The 21397-nt window shown below is 41.7% G+C and overlaps 1 protein-coding gene across 1 annotated transcript; it reads left to right on the top strand.

Moving 5' to 3' along the window:
* The first annotated feature begins 7094 nt into the window (after positions 1–7094).
* Positions 7095–19639, top strand: ELAC1 (elaC ribonuclease Z 1). The gene is made up of 4 exons (XM_047086376.1): positions 7095–7164; positions 10592–10756; positions 16741–17208; positions 18956–19639. Exons 2-4 carry the CDS (start codon positions 10600–10602, stop codon positions 19420–19422), a joined length of 1092 nt encoding a protein of 363 aa, XP_046942332.1. The 5' UTR covers positions 7095–7164; positions 10592–10599; the 3' UTR covers positions 19423–19639.
* Positions 19640–21397: the final 1758 nt, after the last annotated feature.

The following is a 21397-nucleotide window of genomic DNA, read 5'->3' as shown; positions in this document are numbered from 1 at the left end:
AATGAGAGAAAAAAGAGAAGGCACCTTTCTCCTACGTGTATAAATCATATTATTAGATGTGCTAGGTATCACTTTGGAATGACTCACATTTGAATAACACTTTACAAAGCATTTTCAACAAACACCATTTAGCCTTTGTAACAAAGGTTTGAGGCAAGAGCAGACACAAAAAATCCAGGCTGAAACTGTCTTTTGACTCAAAAGTTCATGCTGTTAAGCGATGTAAAAAGACAAATGACAAATTTGGAAAATATTTGCACCATATATCATAGTTAAAAAGTTAGTATCCCTAATATATAGAAAGCACCTAAAAATTCAGAAGAAAAAAACCATTAAAATGAAAAAAAACTGAACAGAAGATATGCACAAAATGTTCACAGAAAAAAATGCAAATGACCCTTAAACTTATGAAAACATACTCAACATAGCTCATGAAAGATAAATGCAAATTTCAACTACACTAAGATGTTAGGTTGGCAAAACCCCCAAACTTTGATAACATTAATGGTGATGAGGCTCTCAGGATAAAGGTACTCTGGTACGTTGCTAATGCGAGGCAAATGACACAACACCCAGAGCAGTAATTCTGGCATTGTCTAGCAAAATTATACATGTAGTTACTAGTTGAGCCATCCCACTTGTAGGAATCTATGTCAAAGATACACTTGCAAAAATAAAAAAAAATAACTTATACACATATTATAGCAAAAGACTGTAAACAACCCAGAAGACTGACTGAATAAACTATAGTATAATCCATTCAGTATTAGATAACTAAAAAGGAATGAGGAAGAAATTTGTATCCCGATACAGGGTTGTGGTAGCCAAGGAGATGTGCTATTTGGAACTTCCTTCCAAAAATAACTTGCTGCAAGGAGTGCATCTTTACTGATGCTTTTTGCTTTTTCACATGTATTTGCTTCAATGTATTTGCTTCTTGAGAGAGAGAGAGAGAGACAGACAGACAGACAATGTGAGTTGGGGAGGGGCAGAAAGTGAAGGAGACACACACTCTGAAGCAGGCTCCAGGCTCTGAGCTGTCAGCACAGAGCCCAATGCGGGGCTCAAACCCAGGAACCATGAGGTCGTGACCTGAGCCGAAGTCAGATGCTTAACTGACTGAGCCACCCAGGTGCCCCCTTTGCTTCTTTAATCATGATTTCTTTTAGTTCTTTGAACATATTTATAACGGCTACTTGGATAGCTTCATCTGATAAATCTAACACCTGGGTCACTCTCACAGGCGGTTTCTGTTGCCTGCTTTCTATTATACAGGTCATAGTTTCCACTTTCTTTATATTTCCCACATTGTTTTTATTGTTGTTGGAGAATGCATATTTTAGATAATATATTGTAGCAAGTCTGGGTATTGCCCACCTACCACTTCTGAAACTTGTTAATGTTATTTGCTTGCTTATTTGTTTAATGACTGCTGGATTCTTTTATTGGAGCCTATTTCCCCTAACGCCGTCTGCCTACAGAGTTAAGCCTCTGATATTTGCCCTTCGGAGACACAGTCTTTTTAGGCCCACTGTCATCCTGAGCTGACAGTGGTTTTGACAGGGCTCTCTTTGTCTCTTTCCCTAACTATACCAATCTGTTAAGCTTTCTGATTGCCAGCTGATTGCTTTATTATTTTCAACAACATCCAGGGCATAGATTGCCCCACAGACTAAAGCAATCAAATTTGAGTTCCTTTGAAGGGACAGTTTCTCTTACTGTTTGAATTTTGTTCTGACCTCAGGTAGGCTCCTTCCATTGTCTTGTGCCCACTGTCCCTTATTAGGAAAACTAGCTGCTGACAATTTAGCCTGTATGTCTAATGATACCAATCTCCTCCCAGTTCCCTTTCACCATCATTTCCATTCATTTTGTAAGTGTCCTTAAGCTTGAATGTCTCCACACTCCATTGCAAGTGAAACTAACACGGTGGAAGAGATTAAAAGATACATTTTTTAAAAAGTTTATTTTGAGAGAGAGAGAATGACTGGGTGAGGGGCACAGAGAGGGGGACAGAGGATGTGAAGCGGGCTCTGTGCTGACAGCAGAGAGCCTGATGTGGGGCTCGAACTCACAAACTGTGAGATCACGACCTGAGCCGAAGTCAGACATTAAACAACTAAGCCACCCGGGTGCCCCAAAATACACGTTTTATTTTTTTCTTCTTACAGCGAGTGCAAGCAGGGGAGGGGCAGAGAGAGAGGGGGAGAAAGAATCTTAAGCAGGCTCCATGCTGAGCATGGAACCCAACACAGGGCTCCATCCCATGACCGTAAGATTCTGACCTGAGCCCATATCAAGAGTTGGACGCTCAAACTATTGAGCCACCTAATGCCCCTAACAGGTAGATTTTAGGTCTGCTTCTCCCCCCAGGCAAAACATCTTTGCCAAGGCTCTGGAACTGGAGACAATGGCATGCTACTCACTCAGTGACATCCCCAATTTAGGAACTGGGCCCTTGAGGAGTGGAGTAGAGACCTCAGGTCTTCTTGGTTGGCCTCTCCCTCATGGAACCACCACTTTATGAGCCAGGCCAAGGGCAATCAGGACCCTTGTACTCTCGCTAAGCCACATCTAAGCCAAAGCCTCCATCCTGCCTCTTCGCTACACTTGCCTAGAATTTAGCTTCACCAACCAGTAGCTGGGGGCAGCATGAGAAACACCGATATACTAGCCCTTCCTGGAAGACAGCCCCCTGACTGTGAGCTGGGAGGACAAGGAGTCTTGTGAAATTGGTTGTGCCAGTCTGGCGCGGAGGTTCAGTCTCATTGATTTGGGAGAGAAAAGGGGGGAAACAGGTCTCAGTTCAAATACTATAAACTCTCACTGTTTCTGCTGAATTTTGGTAGAATTTTTGAATAAATGTTTCTTCATTTGCTGAATGTCCTTAGGACAATTTCCAGAGACTTGAAGTGATTTTTTTTTTTTATCATTTTAACCAGTTTTCCTGGGGAATGGGCCCATATGGCACCTCATGCTGTCATACTAGAAGTTCCTCTAAAACTGATTTTAATAAAGTGTCACCAGGGCACCTGGGTGGCTCAGTTGGTTGAGCATCTGACTGTTGATTTCGGTTCAGGTCATCCCAGGGTTGTGGGATGGAGTCCCGCATTGGGCTCTGCACTGGTCATAGAGCCTGCTTAAGATTCTCTCTCCCTCTCCCTCTGCCCCACCCCCCATTTACAAAAATAAAAAATAAATTTAGAAAAGTAAAGCGTCAAGGCGCTTGGGTGACTCGGTCAGTTGAGTGCCCGACTTAGGCTTAGGTCATGACCTCACAGTTTGTGGGTTCAAGCCCTGTGTTGGGCTCTGTGCTGACAGCTCAGAGCCTGGAGCCTGCTTTGGATTCTGTGTCTCCCTCTGTCTCTGCCCCTCCCACGCTCTCTCTCTCCCTCTCTGTCAAAAATGAATAAAATATTAAGAAAATATATTAAAAATATTTTTTAAAGTAAAGTGTCACCTATGGAAGGAAGGAATATTTTTCTGAATATGATTTTGACTTTGGAACCCATGTAAGTAATGTACATAATTTAAAACAAATTTTAAAAAGCAGTACCTAAAAATGGAAAATAAGTAAAAAATCTAACTCTATATCAGGTTGGTGGCATAACAACATGGAAAAAATAATTCTTTTTTCTTTTTTCTAAATATTTATTTTTGAGAGAGACAGAGGGACAGAGTGTGAGCTGGGGAGGAGCAGAGAGAGGGGGAGACACAGAATCTGAAGCAGGTTCCGGGCTCCGATCTGTCAGCATAGAGCCCAACTTGGGGCTTAAACTCACAAACTATGAGACCAAGACCTAAGCCAAAGTCAGAGGCTTAACCAAATGAGCCACCAAGGTGCCCTGAAAAAAACAATTCTTAAGAAACCTAAAAATAGGTTTTTGACTGTATATACCTACTGTGATATATACAGTGGTTTGCTAAAGTTACTCTCCTGGAGCCAAATCAAATTATGTTAATGTCATTAGGAACCAAGATTTTTTTTTTTTTTTTTTTTTTTTGAGAGAGAGCAAGCAAGAGAGAGCGCTCATGTGAGTTGGAGAAAGGCAGAGGAAGAAAGAGAGAGAATCTTAAACAGGCTCCACGTCCAGCTCAGAGCCCCATGCAGGGCTCAATCTCATGACCATGAAATTATGACCTGAGCTGAAATCAAGAGCCGGATGCTCAATTGACTGAGCCACCCAGGGGTCCCAAGGAAACAAGATTTTTTATTTAAGTGACATCAGTATAAAACTAAACAAATTAAGTAAAAACTCTGTAATCTTGTAACTGAATTGAAAAAATCAGTATGAATTCATGATTTATTTTAAACTTTTTTTTAATGTTTATTTATTTTTGACAGAGAGAGAGAGATAGAGCATCCGAAGCGGGCTCCAGGCTCTGAGCTGTTGGCACAGAGCCTGATGCGGGGCTCGAACTCACAGACCATGAGGTCATGACCTGAGCTGAAGTCTGATGCTCAACCAACTGAGCCACCCGGGTGCCCCGATTTATTTTACTTTTAAAAATACGTATTTATTAGCTCTGCCCACTAAAAGGCCTAGAACAAGCCTCTAGATCTAACTCCCATGTGATAGGAAATGCATGGGATAGAGAAACATGTTACTTGGAGATGGAATCAGCCAAGTCCAGAATTTCGGAAACTCTAGAGTATAAGCGACCCAATTTCTTCCACAAATAAATGGCAAGAAAAAAGGAGAGGGAAAAGAAACCATCAAAGTTTAACAGAAACTTTAGAAACTCATACTAAATGCAGTATAAACATTTTTTTTGAATCCTGGTTCAAACAAACCAACTACATATGAGACTCTTTGGGAATAATTAGGGAAAATTGAACACTGAACAGTTATTAGATGACATTAATAAGTAACCGGGTATTTTAACAAATTAGATGAAGGAATTGCTAACTTTTTCAGGGGAGACAATAACATTAAGAGATTTTTAATGTTTTTATTGTGTATTTTTATTTTCTGATTTGAACAAATGAGCCTCAAAAAGTTATGAGATGATCAGGAAGATTTAAATAATGAATGGATATTTGATATTAAGGAATTATTGTCTCCTTATGATAATATTATGATCATATAACAAAAAATTTATCTTTTATATTTATATACTCAACTGCCTATCATCATTATGTAGTAAGAAGACTTTACCAAAAAAAGGATTCTTTTTTTTTTTAAGTGTATTTATTTATTTTTGAGAGATACAGAGACAGCGTGAGCAGGGGAGGGGCAGAGAGAGAAGGAGAGAATCCCAAGCAGGCTCCATGCTGTCAGCACAGAGCCTGATGCCAGGCTCAAACTCACCAAACCGTGAGATCATAACCTGAGGGGAAACCAAGAGTCAGGTGCTCAACTGACTGAGCCACCCCAGGCGCCCCCCCAACAGAGGATTCTTAAATGCCTATAGAACTATTTATGGATAAAGTAATATTGTATCTGGAATTTGCTTGAAAATAATCCAGGTTTTTGTTGCTTTTGAAGGGGGAGGGGTTGGTTGTAGGTGAAACAAGATGGACCAGATGTTACTATTGAAGGTGAGTGATCACTATTCATTAAAGTTCATTAGACATTTTCCCAACTTTTCTATATGTTTAAAATTCCCCATAATGGAAAGTTTTAAAAATAAGCAAAAAGTTCTACCCATGATTCTCTAATGGAAAGAGAAGAGTTGGGAAGAGGAGTTGTAGGAATCCTTGATGGGTAGGCAGGAAGTTCTGGGGCAGATAAGTCCATGGAGGGTACTGCTGCGAGTAACCCGTAGCTGAGTTGTGACCAAGACCTCGCTGTAGAATGATGTGTGTCTTCCTGGGCCCTCCTGAGCTAAGCAAGTATCAGGATAAATAAAGTTCAAGTTCTGGTGTTTAATACTTTGCTAAGGCAGACCCCACATGACCAAATCCAACTTATTTTTTTCCTTTTCCAAAATACCAATCCAAGTCTCAACCATCCTACTGGACCCAGCTCAAACCCTTCCTTTTCTTAACTAACTGCATATCTAGTCATCTCTCTTCTTCTATATTTTTGTCACTCATTTTGTCTTCTTGTTTATTCCCTCATATTGTGAGTTGGTGGCTTCCCAAGACATATTTTTCCAGCCTCAGTGTATGCTCCTAAAGCCAGGGACTATGACATACTCAAAAAATTATTTCAGCATCAAAAATAATACCATCCACAGAGCTGGAACTCAATTAATACTTGAATAAAGGCTTTGAAGAAGCCAAAAAGTAAATTATGCCATGGTCTATTGGATAAAACAGTCGGGGTGGGGCAAAAGGGTTCTTGAGTCCTCTCTCCTGGTAGTTCCAAAACCCCCACAGTCCCAGCACCTCTATTCCTGTTATGAAACTGTTGGATACTTTGACCATCTCAAGTATGTCTAGCAAAACTCAGGGCCATCTGGCACTGCATAGGAGCTTAAGATACCTTTTTTTTTTTTTTTTTTTTTTTAAGTTGGAATTTAAGCCAAGTTTTTTGCCCTTGTTGTAATCACCACGTGCAGTTTCTGCACAGAGCAAGTCTGGGTTTTTCGCTGTCGTGTCCAGCAGGCTATGCTGTGCACAAAGAGAACACACCAGCAATGTTTGTGTGAAAGTAGATATCCTGTGTATCCCTAAATAAAGTGGAATAGAACGGAGTTCTCAGGATCTATAGTAATGTTGCTATGAACTCTGATTCAAAGGCACATTGCTTTCTCTTAAGGCATCGTAGGCTTAAACGTTTAGATTTAGTGATTAAAAGAAAGATTTATTTCAGCGCAAGACTAGAAATTACACAAACATACGCAGCAACAAAGCATTAGGGACAACACTCATTTGGGAGCACGCTGGAAAACAATACACGTTTCTCCTTTGGGCGCTGTGGTCCTCACAGGTGACCGCTACCACCTTTACCCAGAGAATTGTGCGGGCGAATGAAGGCCGACCGGTACCCACGCGGACCTAGAAGGCGCCTACCATCTGTGCGGAGCCCACCCACGCGGCCAGGCCAGGCCAGGCCCGGCACCACCGAGCGCGGACCTCCGGCGCATCCTAGAGCGGCCACACGCGGCCACAGCCCGCGGGGCACTTCCGCCCGCGCCGGCGCCGCCCGGTGGACGGCTGGGCCTTGCCGCGGGCCTGCGCCTCCCTCGGCTCCTGCCGCGGGCCTCGGGTAGTGGGTGAGTGGGACGGGGAGCGCCGGAGAGGGGCGGGCCAGGGTCTGCGCCGCCGTCTGTCCGCGTTCGCCTTGTGGGCCGAGCCGCGCGGGCAGGCGCGCTTCCTCCGGACTCGAGGGCCGGGCCGGAATGGAGGACCCAGGCCCGGGGAGCGCCCGGGAACGAGGACGCGCCTAGTCTGTCCTCCACCCCCCCACCCCCACCCCAAGGCGGGAGCCCCCGCCCACCCCTCCTTTGGGAAATTGACATTGACTTGAGGGCGAGCCTGGGCTCGCTGGTGGTCGGAGACCTGGCCTGTGGCCCTGACTCGGCGTTGGCATCTATTTGTCTCCGGGCCACGGTTCTTTCATTTCCAAAATGGAGGAAGGCAGTATGCGCCCTACCTAGATCACAGGGTGATTGCAGGGTTGGCGCTGCCTGTATGCAAACTGGTTCTCAACCCGGCAGCCTTTAGAATCGTTTGGGAAGCCTTCCCAATGCTGAGTCCCCAGAATCACCAGGTGATTGGGATATCCTGCCGGGACGAGAACCACTGGCCGGGAGTGTCAGGTGACAGTACTGTGGTCGTGTGCTGTGTTCTCCACTGGAATGTGCACTTGGTCCAAGGTGGATCATAGCCATGAGAAAGCAAGTGGCTGGTTTTATGTTCAAGAAGACAGGGACCAAATCCGGTCTGGTCACATTGAATTCCTGGTGCATAGAATGGTGCATGCCACAAAACATGAACCATTGATTAAATAAAGTAATTTCTGATTACTTTCCGACCTACTGGGTGGGTTTTGATCATTTGGCTCATTTTTTAACTTTTTATTGTGGAAACTTCCACACATTGAAACAAGATACTGTACCGAATTCCCAACTCTGTTGGGTGACTCTTACGCTCACCTCACTAGATTATTTGAAAGCAAATCTGAATGTTCCGTTTTGTCTATTAAATACTTGTTTGCGTTTATAAAACACAATAATTCCTTTTTAAAATATCAATTTAATAAGCATTTCATGTTACCGTCTATCCAGTCAGTGTTTACATTTTCCCAGTTGTCTCTTTTTTCTCCCAGTTCTCTTTTTCAGTCTGCCCAAATCCAGATCCAAACAAGCTACACATGACATTTGGTTGACATCTCTTATATTTCATTTAATCTCCTTATGCCATCCCTCTTTATTTTTTTTCCTCTGTATTTTACTTGTTGAAGCAACCTATTCATTTGTAACATTTCCTATGTACTGGATTTTGCTTCTTCCATCCCTGTGTTGTCCTTTAATAAACTGGTATTTAGATTACAGGTTTTTTCAGATTTCAGGTCCTACTTTTTGGCAAGAAAACCTCATAGTGTTATTGTGTACCTCCTATTGCAGCCCACCAGGAGTTACATAAGGTCTTGTTTCTTTTTGTGGTGTTAAGATTGGTCAGTGGGCCTTTTCTGTACAAATCGCACTGCAGGGTAACTAAATAATTGGCCAGAGATTTACAGAAGGATGCCAACTAATAACTTCAGAAGGAATGAGAGAATATCACCTTTTGGCAACCTCTAGTGAAATAACCCAGGCAATGATTAGTGGTTGTTAAACATCAGGAAGAGAGACATTCAGACAGCATGTGCTTCCTGATGGGAGTACCCAATACCATGTAAACAAGCATTCTTGGATAAATACTTATGAAATATTCTTGGATATGAATGTGGGTGGTGGATATAAACCAAGATTGGCCATGAGTTGATACTTGTTGAAGCTTGGCGATGGTCATGTGGTAATGCATTATACTAATCTCTCTACTTTTGTATGTGTTTGAAATTTTTCAAAATAAAATTTTATTTTGTTAAGTTTGACTAATTGGCTAGTGAATTCAGGTCAGCCTGATCCATCCATTATAGTTCTCCATGAGCCTTTCACTAAGTGATTCTCAAACAGACTGCACATTAGAATCACAGGGGAAGAATTTTTTTTTTAAATACTAAAACACATGTCTCACTTGCAGAATTTCCTTTTTAATTGTTCTGGGATGGAACCCAATTATTGATATGTCTCAAAAGCTCTCCAGGTGATTCTAATATGCTCTCGAGTTCTGTACCATTGGCCTAGATCCATTATTTGTTAGGGATTGCAGAGTGATTATATTTTATTATTCCTTCTGCATTTATTAGCTTTTAAAATGTTTGACTTTCTATATTGTGTTATTCCCATCTCTGTTGCAAACTGCAATCCAACAGGAAAGCCTCTGCAAATTACCTAATTATCAGAGGAATGCTTGATTTTGGAAGTAGAAGTGTGGAGTAACACATGGAAGGGACAGTAGCATAACCTAAAGCCTGTGCATGAATTGGAGAGATGTACCATCTGTGTGGGTGAGGTGTGTGTGTGTGTGTAGGGGGGCGGGGTTGGGAGGGCTGACTGTGTCCCCAAACGGAAAGGAAGATTCGGTGATGTGTAGTTAGAAAAGTATGTTCGGCCTTGTGACCCATTTCTTTTTAATAATCAGTATTAAATAAATGAAATAAACATTGAAAATAAAGTCATCAGATGCTGCTCATTGCAATGAAAACCAATCCAAAGATTTAAAAGAAAACTTAATGACCACTCCCCACCATCACCATTTTAATCACTCCTGAGATAACCAATATTAACAATATGCTGTGTATCCTTAACACACAGACTTTCTCTCTCATATAAATGCAGAGGTTTGGGGCATTGTTGTAAAAGTGATGTTGTAAAAATCTGTAACTTTTCTCATTGTCGTCCCTCCAGGACAAGAGTTACAGAGCTGACTTAACTGCAGAATAAATAGTTGATGGTAGGAATGTACAGTAAAATATTCAGTCATTGTCCTGGTGAAATATATTCAGACCGTGTCCAAATTTTAGCCACCTTAAAAGTACCACCAGAAACATTGTACATAGGTCCTTTATTTCTATAGGGTCGATTCCCCAAAATAGGGTGGCTGAGTTAAAATGTACTGTTAATAGCATCATTATTATTGGTAATATATATTGCCAAATTGCGCTCCCAAACATAAAAGCAGTTTACACCTCTGCCAGTAGTAACATATGAGAATACCCATTTCCCCCTGTGTTCTACCTATTCATTCTTCCCTTCCCCCCCAAACCACTCTCAACCACTGGTCTTTTACTGTCTTCATAGTTTTACCTTTTCCAGAACATTACATAGTTGGGATTCAATTACAGTTTTTAATTGACTGGATCTGGCAGTTTTTTAACTTGTTTGTTTTTGTACGTGTGAGCAGCCATCCAAGGTTTGGTAACTTGTGGTTTTAACTCACTAAGAGTTGTTCAAATCTTACTTGGGATTTCTGTATAAGAACCCAGTCTCTTCTGAATAACGAAAAGATAAATGAACAGTAAATCTCACAACGACCTGTTTTTGGTGATATCGAGCAGTGATGTGTAATAATCCCTGGGTAATCTTTTCATTGCAGGGTGGAAGATGTCTATGGATGTGACATTTCTGGGTACGGGTGCAGCATACCCATCCCCAACCCGGGGTGCCTCTGCTCTGGTCCTTCGGTGTGAGGGCGAGTGCTGGCTCTTTGACTGTGGGGAGGGAACTCAGACACAGCTGATGAAAAGCCAACTTAAAGCAGGTTAGTGTGCATTCAACTCTCTCACCAAGACTATCTCTTACTCTGCTTCATTTTCTTGGCTCTCCTTGAGGCTTTTGCTCATAAACAGCCCTCACAGTTGCATCCCACTTCAGTGCTAGAGCCCTGGCAAGGTTTGGAAGACCCTCAGGCATCCAGCCTCCCCCACTGAACTTTATCTACTTGTTCGTACTGTAAATGTTGAGAGCAAGGATTTATATAGGGTTAGGGGTGGAGGATGGGTTGGGATACATGAGGCATATTAGATGGATACTACGCAAGCAAAGGAACAGTGTACATGATTCCACCAGGAGATGGTTGTCAGTATCACGAGAAGATACAAAGAGTAATAGACATTCAGAAGAGTGAGGTGTTCTTTTTCATGTGAGGTTATCAGGGTAGGCCTCTCACAGAAGGTGACCTGTGAGTCGTTGAAGGAGGTAGAGGGATTTGCTGGGCTAGGGAGATGAACATGCAAAGGCCCAGCACCAGGGAGACTGAGGAGTACAGTGGCACAAAGCCTTGGCCTAGAGTCAGGCCAACCTGGGTTGCAGTCCCAGCAGTGTCTTGGCTTTTGGCCTTAGCAGATCAACAAACTTAAGGCTTATTTTCCTTATCTTTTTTTTTTTAATGTTATGTATTTTTGAGAGAGAAAGAGAGAGAGAGACAACGCGCACGAGCAAAGGAGGGGCACAGAGAGAGGGAGACATAGAATCTGAAGCAGGCTCCAGGCTCTGAGCTGTCAGCATAGAGCCCAACATGGGCCTCGAACTCACATGCTACAAGATCATGACCTGAGCCGAAGTCCGAAACTTAACCGACTGAGCCCCTTATCTTAAAACGTGGATAGAAACTCAACTCAAGTCAGCTTAAAAGGGGTGTTGTAAAAATTACATAAAATAATCCCCTTTCTGTGTGGTTGTTTCTTTCTCATCAGTTAAAGCTTAGCTCAGATGCCATCTCCTCAGAGACTTTCCCTGAACCCCTGGAGTTCAGTAATTCCTCGTTCTTCTCAGGCATTTTACTGCTTTGTGCTATTTTTATTGACTTCTTAGCATCGATATCTAAAATTGTTATTTAAATAGTTGTTTCTGTGTTTGCTGTATTTTCCCTGTATGATAAAGTAAGCCCAAGGATCATTTATATCCTTAGTAGATGCCTAGTAAATATCTGATCAGTTAACGCATGAATAAGGTGTTCAGCACTTAGTATGGTCCCTCTCACTTACTGCATCTTGTTAACTGGAAGTTATTGAAATTATTCCTCTGATTCATCACAGTGTGTGGCATTGATGGCTATAAGAAAGTTAGTTCTAGCGTCCAGGGATCTCTTAGTCTAGTGGTGGGAACTGATGTGTAAGTAGTCATAATGTAATGTGATAAAGAGAATAATGGATCTGTTTTCTAAATACATTTGGAGCACAAAAGAGGGGGACGTTAACTGTGTGTTCAGAGAAAGCATCCCAGAGATGGTAACAGTACAGCTAGGATCTAAGTGATGATTAGAAGTTTCTCTGGGGAGAAAAGTAGGGATGGACTTTCAAGGAACAGAAAAAGTGAGCAAGAAGTAATCGAGTTTCTAGGAGAGAAGTGACATGTTTGGCCAGGATAAATGAGAGGTAAAAATGCTGAAAAAGTGAGGGCAGATTATGAAGTTCTCTGTGGTTTGCTAAGGTATTTGGATCTTCTTATTCTGTTGGCAGTAAGGAACCATTAAAAGTTTTTAAGCAGGGGAATGATATGGTCTGATTTATGTGTTGGGGACAGAGTTTTCTCGCGGCAGATGTACTGGGAGAGACCAGTGTTAAGGCAGTTGCATTCATCTGAGAGAAGAGAGAGAGGATGAGGGTGTAGGGATAGGGATGAAGATGAGACTCAATTTAAGAAATACTTGTAGACCTAGCAGGGAGTGGGTGACTGACTGAATGTCTAGGATGTGAAGAAGTGAAGGATTATTCCAAGTTACAAGGATGGTGTCTGAGACCTAAACAGGGAGACAGGAAAGGAGCTGTTGGAGGAAGTAACTAATGCATTTCACTTAGGACTCGTGGCCTTGAGGTGTATACAGTTCAACCTAAGACCCTGAGGTCTTAGTATAGCAGGTACTATACTTTATTTGCCTTGGGTCACACAGAAGTTCCTTTCATGAGAACTCTCAGGGAGGAGCAGGCTGGCGTGGAGGCAGTAATACCCCATTTTAGAGAGTAGGGGTTGAGGTGGTGGGATGATTAAAACAGAAACAAGAAACTGTTAAGTGTGGGTACTAGAGGTGTAGGTGTGGGGATTAGTCATTACTTTTTATTTAATACCTGTGTCAGTTACCAATGCTGTATCACAGATTACAAATTTAGTGTCTTACTGCTTTTATTGTCTCATAGTTTCTGTGGGTCAGGGAGTTTGGGCCTGGGTTGGCTGGCTTCTCTGCGTCAAGGTCTCACTGGGTTGCACTCTGTATTTGGCTGGGGCTGAGGTCTCATCAGAGGCTCATCTGGGGAAGAATCTGCTTCAGAGCTCACATAGGTTGTTGGCAGGACTAAGGCTGCCTCAGCCCTTAGAGGTCTCCAGTTCCTGATCATGTGGGTTTCTCCTTTGTGGTAGCTCGATTCCTTACTGCCATCCAAGGGCAAAGAAACTCCAGAGCAAGTCTGCTAGCAAGGTGGAGTCTTATAACATAACATAATCACCATAATCACACTGCATCCCTGTGCCATATTTTACTGGTTAGAAACAGTTTGCAAGTCCCACCTACACTCAAGGAGAAGAAATTGTGAAAGGATATGAACATCAGCCAGGGGCCATGGGTACCACCTCACGTCTATCTGTTACAGTACCTTTCTCTAATATTTTATATTTTGTACCTATTTTATATATGTTTTAAGTGAACATTTTGCAAAGCTAAGCCTCATAAAAAATAAATAAAGTCTAAGGGAATCTTTAGTTTACTAAATTCGTATTGGCTAAAAAGATTACTGGCTTCAGAGAGGAGGGTGAGATGGTAATCCTAGAATATTATCTATGACTCTTTAGCATTTCAAAAGCCCTCAGTCTCAAACTGGAATGCAGCACCCTCAATTCGTCTCGGTTACTCTCAACCCAATGTGGACCTGTTATTTGATTCATTGAAACCCTGTCAGCTTATACTCCTCTTCTTATGAGTTTCGTAAGGAAGTGCTCTCTGTTTATCTAAACACACTTCTTTTAAGCTTCCTTGGCCCTAATGTGCAAGCATCTGATTAACAAGTAATAGGTTTGTCATGTCTTATTTCTTTCATAATTTTAAAGAGTGAGCTTAAGCTTTTCTTCTTTTTCCCTTAAAAATGATTATAAAAAGGGGGCGCCTGGGTGGCTCAGTTGGTTAAGCAACAGACTTCGGCTCAGGTCATGATCTCGCAGTTTGTGAGTTCGAGCCCCGCGTCGGGCTCTGTGCTGACAGCTCAGAGCCTGGAGCCTACTTCAGATTCTATGTCTCCCCCTCTCTCTACCCCTCCCCTGCTCACGCTCTGTGTCTCTCTGTCTCTCAATAATAAATAAACGTTAAACAATTTTTTTAAATGATTATAAAAAGTATTACAAAAGTATGATGAAAAAATGTTTATAAAAAGTATACTTAGGGAGCACCTAGCTGGCTCACTGAGAGGAACATGCAACTTCTTGATCTCGGGGTCATGAGTTCGAGCCCCACGCTTGGTGTAGAGGTTACTTAAGTAAATAAATAAAGACATTTTAAAAAGTGTACATTCTCATTGTAAAAATTCAAACAAAGCAGAAAAATATTAAAAAAGCCTAAAATCCCCCTTATAGGTAAATATTTTATAGATGTATATATGTTAAAGGTATAGGTATATTTGGTGTGTGTGTGTGTGTGTGTGTACAATTTTGCATAAACAGTATCATACTAGGTGTAACCTTTTTTTTTTCAACTGAACAATAATATATTGCAGATATTTTCCTATGGCAGTAAGTATAACTGTGTCATCGCTTAGGGGATCCTTAGAATTCCACTTCTCTATGGATGGCATATTCCCCTGTAATTTTCTTGTTCGCAAGTGAAAGGAAATTCATGCACTTTGCTTTCTTCATTTGATAGCATCCCCTAAATTTGATAATTGAGGTTGCTATTCCTTCTCCTTCTGAAATCAATTTTCTTGAAATGAAATGTTTGTCTTCCCTGAACCTGTGATAACTGTGGGAAGCAATTTTGACTTACTTAATTTGTCTCACTTGCTTTGGACTCACAGATTGTTTTGGTGTTCAGTTTTGGCTTTGTTTTACACCAGATAGGGAGAGGGCCCAGAAAGTCTCACTTGGCAGTTTTAAGGTCAACGTGGAGATCATGACTCAATAGCCATTCTAGTTATCTAGTTCTTTTGTCTGCAGAGGCCTCAGGTCACACTTATGTGTGTCTTGGCAGCTCGGACAGCAGGAAGGGGGGGTGATGAATGGGTTCCAAGAAGTCAAAAGACAGCAACAACAGGGACTAAAAAGAGAAAACAAAAAGGAGCATACTGAGGATACTTCTGGAGTGCCTCAGGGTTCTCCAGATCTCAGATCAGCCTCTGCCCAACTGTTGTTCTCTGCCATGGGGCCTGGGTTTGATGTATTAACTCAGGAAAGACTTACTTGGAGAACACTTTCGCCTTGATGTCACAGGATAAATCACATTACAATAAACTATTCCTGTTCTTTTATGGTATCAAATACTTGAAATAGATGGGCCATGAGCTAGGAGCAGAAGCCTCTGTTATACTAAAATTGTGTTAATTGGGATTGTTACTTTTAAAATGCCTTGTGGCGCATCTCAGAGAAATGCTAATGTGGCATCATGCCACATACCAGCAGTAGATTCAGTTTACCATTGATGAATTCAAGTTACGACCTAAGCCAATATGTACTGAAAAAGCCATTGTGTTAGCTCACGTTGAAAAGAAGGCATGGGCACATGTACGTTGACATAATACCATAGGAGATCTGCCCTCTGATCTACATTCTAGCATCTGTTGCCCACCTTCCCTCTGGGTTCTTCACCCCTTTCCTCTCCTGCGTCCTCCTTTCCCCCTCCTGTTTCATCATCTTCTTTTTCCTCCTCCCCCTTCAACCTCACTCAGACAGGCAGGCTCTGTCTTGGTTAATTCATCTCTGTCCAGTGCAGAGGGTCCTTACACGGCAGTTTTGGGTTCAGGCATTGGTCCAGTTGGAGCCTGGGGAACATTTATTTTGCTGGAGGTATGTATTTTTTATTCTCAGAGGGAACAGTAGAGGGCACTGTAACTGTCAGATGCTTTTGACGTTTGAGGCCTATCTAGTTTAAGTGAACTATTTTGGTACACTTTTTGTGTCCCTTTTCTTGCTTGCTTGCTTGCTTGCTTGCTTTCTGGCTTTCTGTCTTTTAAATTTTTTTTGAGGTTATTCATTTTTCAGAGATAGACAAAGCATGAGTGGGGGAGGGGCAGAGAGAGAGGGAGACATAGAATCTGAAGCAGGCTCCATGGTCTGAGCTGTCAGCACAGAGCCTGACACGGGGCTCGAATCCACGGACCATGAGATCATGACCTGAGCTGAAGTCAGACGCTTAACCGACTGAGCCACTCAGGTGCCCCTCTTTCCCTTTGCTTTGCTTTGCTTTGCTTTGCTTTGCTTTGCTTTGCTTTGCTTTCACACTCTTTGTTTCCCTTTTCTTCCCTTTTCTTTTTCTATTTCCTTTCTTTCTGTAAGAAGATATGTAGGAAAATACTCTTAAAACTGCAATACTATGTAAATTGAAGATGCTTTATGAAAAAAGTTACATCTAGATCTTGTTAAAACATAAAGCCTGTCTTGCTTCTGAAATCATGTAGAAAAATATAAAGAAATACGTTTATGGTAATAAATAGAATTCTAAATTCATTTTGCTGCTTTCTATGTAAGTTGTTACACATGTTTCAAGTAGCTTTGTATAGGTTTTTATTTCTGGAAAAACTCCCAAATTTTTTTCTCTGCCTCAATCAAAAGGGAGAATTACCAAGATTTTCATCACACATCTTCATGGAGACCATTTCTTTGGCCTTCCTGGCCTCCTCTGCACAATCAGCCTGCAGAGTGGCTCTGTGGTTACCAAACAGCCTATTGAAATCTATGGCCCTGCCGGGCTTCGGGACTTTATCTGGAGAACCATGGAACTCTCTCACACAGAGCTGGTCTTCCCTTACGTGGTCCATGAGCTGGTGCCTACAGCAGATCAGTGTCCAACAGAAGAACTAAAAGAATTTACGCACGTGAATAAAACAGACAGTCTTCCCAAAGAGGGACAAGGAAGAACTATCCTACTAGACTCAGAAGAAAACTCATACCTTCTGGTTGATGATGAACAGTTTGTTGTAAAAGCATTTCGCCTCTTTCACCGAATTCCCTCCTTTGGGTTTTCAGTCGTAGAGAAGAAACGACCAGGTAAACTCAATGCACAGAAACTGAAAGACCTCGGTAAGTGGTTTTCTTTCTTCTTCTTTTTCTTCTTATCAGTTGAGCTGTTGTTAGCTGAAGCTGTTAGAAGTGTCATAATAACCTTCCTTTCCTCTCTCCCAGGCCCGAAACTGACATTTCTCCATTTATTTCTTTTGCCCAAAGTCTGCTTATTAAGGGAAATTCTTGAGGCCAAAAGATGCTATTCAGACCAAAATCCAAATATATACTTGAATCCTTTTCTCTTCAGCTCCCTGGATCCACATTTTTAGTCTCTCTTATCTTCAGCTAATGCTGTCTTGCTTGGGAGGGTGGTTGTTGTTGTCCTAGGTCTAGGCTTTTATTTTTTCATGTCTTCCTTTTGAAATATGCTTTCAGTGACATCTTTGGCCTGAGAATTTTTGCCAGAGTTCTTAACCTTGCAACTGCAACCAGCTACTTTTCTTTCTTTCAGGATTTTCTTTCTTTATCAACTTTGCCTACTCATTCAACCTTGATTAAATTAATTTGATGTTCAGAATACTATGTCTCAATTGTTTTACATGCCTGGGTTCATCATAGGTGGAAACAAGCATACAGAGATAGACTTGGGCCCCATCTGAGGCTGTGTACCTCCTCCCTGCCAGGCCATCAAGCATGAGAGGATCTTCAGCACCTCTCTTGAAACAGTGTCCAGGTCCTTTATACCTCCAGCATCACCACCTTCCTTGTCATGGCCATGTAGACCCTATAAAAAGCATGATGGTATCTTCCGTAGATTTGTTTCTTTTTTCTTTTAAATTTACTTGTTTTTGAGAGAGAGAGAGAGACAGAGTGCGAGCAGGGAGGGAAAGAGACAGGGAGGGAGACGCAGAATCTGAAGCAGGCTCCAGGCTCCGAGCTGTCAGCACGGAGCCCAACATGGGGCTCGAACTCATAAGCTCTGAGATCATGACCTGAGCTGAATTCAGACACTTAACCGACTGAGCCACCCAGGTGCCCCTAGATTTGTTTCTTTATGCAAACTCTTCCTTCCTTCTCAACTAAAACAAAATGCTAAATAATGAGGAAAAGTGACTTAGGCCAAAGGTATTTTTATTATCTAAAAGCTGTGGAAATACTATTATATTGGGAAACTTTAAATATGATGTATGCTGGAACTAGCGAACACATTCTGTTTGTTTATAGGTGTTGTTCAGAGTGATGATCATCAGGTGTTGTTCTATATTAACGTAAGATAATTAATATAAGTTTTACCAAACCTAATTTGGTAAACATGGAACTGCCCCTGCCTACGAAGAAGATTATGTATGATTGCCAGAAGTTCTCCTTGATCTTATGATCCAAACAATCCCCTCAAACAATTTTTTTTATTAAGTTAGTCAGTTTGTAGGTACTTTGTCATTATTTAAATGGACTCGTTAAATTTACTCAAAAGATGAGCTTGTTAAGTAAAGCGGGCTCAAAAACTGTTACTCCTGTTCACAGCCGAGAATCAAAGCTGATAGCTTGACCCTAAGAAGGTCTTAGTGGGACTTAAAAGCTTAAAACTCATCTGACATGTGTGCTTGGGAAATGTTTTAAGTACTAGGGCATCACTAACATCAATAGCCAACACTGAACTTTTAAAAATGTATAAATATTCCAGCTTTCCACAAGTAGTAAAATATTTATAACGATTATGAAAAGAATTGGATGCCTTTTCCATTTTGGTGCTGTTAAAACAGACTCTCTTAACAAGTCATAAATTCCATTCCCATGATGTGATGTTATCTGCCTCCATCATTAGGTGTGCCGCCAGGTCCTGCGTATGGGAAGCTGAAAAATGGAATTTCTGTTGTTCTGGAAAATGGAGTTACAATTTCTCCCCAAGATGTCTTAAAAAAGCCTATTGTTGGAAGAAAAATCTGCATTTTGGGTGACTGTTCTGGGGTTGTGGGTGACGGAGGAGTGAAGCTGTGCTTTGAAGCAGACCTGTTGATCCATGAAGCGACCCTAGATGATGCCCAGATGGACAAAGCCAAGGAGCACGGCCACAGCACACCACAGATGGCAGCAGCATTTGCAAAGTTGTGCCAAGCAAAGAGGCTAGTTCTGACTCACTTCAGTCAGAGGTACAAGCCAGTTGCCTTGGCCAGAGAAGGAGAAACAGATGGGATTGTAGAACTGAAAAAGCAAGCCGAATCAGTGTTAGATCTCCAAGAAGTGACTCTAGCAGAAGACTTTATGGTGATTGGCATTCCGATCAAGAAATGAAACCCGGGTTCTGGAATACATACTGACATATCTGTGAATATGTTCCTGAGCCAACAGCCAAGTTGGTTGTTGTAGTTGGAGGTTGTGCTTCTAGTTTTGGTCTGAAATTATTTGGGTCCTAACCACCCTAAAAAAGGATAGAGCTGCATTGCTGAGCTGATTCAGCAGTGACAGGGAGCAAGCTTTTGGATAATAAACCATTTTAAAAAGAAAAAAACCAGCATCCTTCTTAAAGCCCAAATTTGACAAAACGATAACCTGTTCAGGTATACTTTTTGTTCTGTGGCTGCTGCCTCAGGTGTAAGCCAGTACCCCCATGCAATCCTGGGCTTAGCTTCTGCCCAGGTTTATCGCTGTTGTTGGCACAGTATATAGGGATTGGCCCTTTGGGCTAAAAATGGTATTTTGGCAGTTTGTTGAATCTGTTCATATTATTAGAATACAGAGAAATGTAATGAGACATTGGACATGCAGGATTGAAGGTAGCATATTAAATCTGTATTTGTTTGCTGGAATACTGAATGCAGGATCAAGGTAGGTGTTTGTCTTCAGTCATTGTTTTATGGAACTTTCTGCTTTGCTGTAAACCTGTGGGTCTCGGCTGGGGGTGATACCACTCCCTTAGAAATTATGGGGATGTTTCTTGTCAAAATGACTCGGGGGCTGGAGAGGGGTACTACTAGAATTTAGTCAGTAGGGGCCAGGGATGCTAGATACTAAAAAATTTGAGTCCTGTACAGTGAAAAATTATCTCCCCCCAAAATGCAAATCTCAGGCCTTTTGAAATACACAGCAAGTTAAAACCTATACTCCCAATGTAAATATACTTTATCAAAATTAGTGATGTGAATTGAACTACTGGGTAAGTCAAATTCTGCAGCAAGCATTAAAAACCTAGCTACATGAAGGTATGGGGATTGGAATGTTATGTCAAATATTATTTGACAGAAATGAGCCATGAACTGGAACTTATGAATCTGGAGGTAAAGAAATGATATCTATTAAACCGAAGTTTAATTTTTGTGTCCCTATTAATTAATAATTCTTTGAGCACAGTTTCAATAAGCTAGCTTTTCTTCCTTCTTCCTTCTATCTGCCATGGGGTTATCTCTGACTCATTTGACAGTTTCTCAAAATGGGTTACATGGAAAGCTAGTCTCAAGCATAGATTCATTCAGAAGGATTTCCTAATCACATTAGTTTGGGGAACACTTTATGTTGTGTGTCCCTCTGGAGGTGTTCTAGTTCTCGTCAATATATCAAAAACAGTACTGCTTGAGTGATAACAAACCAGTCTTTGGTGCCAGAAAGACTGATTTCAGAGTCCAATTCTGTACCTTATGGTGGTACCTTTGTGGCCTGGTGCAGATTACTTACTCCCTGTCAGCTTCAGCTTGCCCTTGCCTTTTCCTTTTCCTTTTCCTTTTCCTTTTCCTTTTCCTTTTCCTTTTCCTTTTCCTTTTCCTTTTCCTTTTCCTTTCCTTTCCATTTATTTTGAGAGAGGGAGTGTTGTGAGAACAGGGAAGGGGCAGAGAGAGAGGAGAGAGAGAAAATCCCACGTAGGCTGCCTGTTGCCAGCGCAGAGCCCGATGCAGGGCTCGAACCCGTGAACCGTTAGATCATAACCTGAGCCAAAATCAAGAGTTGGATGCCTGACTGAGCCCCCCAGGTACCCCTTGCTCATTCTACACTAGGAAAACTAATGAGACCTACTGTGTAGGATTGCTGTGAAGACTAAATAAGACAGTGCATAAAAGGAACATAGCACATGGCTTAAAGGTTGAGAAGTCCTGCAGTAGAGGGGCCTGTCATCTGTTTTGGACCCCTTTCTCAGTCCTGTTTCACCACATACCATCTATGAACATGCAGGAACCTAGAGAATTTCATAGTACACATATTTACAAATTCTGTCATGGTATATACTGTTAAATCCCTTTAGGTTCTTTCTGGGACTTCTCTCACAAAAACTTTTGAC

Source organism: Lynx rufus, unplaced genomic scaffold (assembly GCF_022079265.1).
Source record: "Lynx rufus isolate CCGP_SWC_20201006 ecotype Redwood Valley unplaced genomic scaffold, mLynRuf1.p SCAF_20, whole genome shotgun sequence".
Taxonomy (NCBI): domain Eukaryota; kingdom Metazoa; phylum Chordata; class Mammalia; order Carnivora; family Felidae; genus Lynx; species Lynx rufus.
Note: the sequence above shows the minus strand (reverse complement) of the source record. Positions and strands in the feature narration are given on the sequence as shown.

Coding starts and splice junctions, on each gene's coding strand:
- ELAC1 (XM_047086376.1), top strand. CDS start 10,600: ATGTCTATGGATGTGACATTTCTGGGTACGGGTGCAGCATACCCATCC. Junction 10,757..16,740: donor GAAAAGCCAACTTAAAGCAG/GTTAGTGTGCAT, acceptor CTCAATCAAAAG/GGAGAATTACCAAGATTTTC. Junction 17,209..18,955: donor ACAGAAACTGAAAGACCTCG/GTAAGTGGTTTT, acceptor CTCCATCATTAG/GTGTGCCGCCAGGTCCTGCG.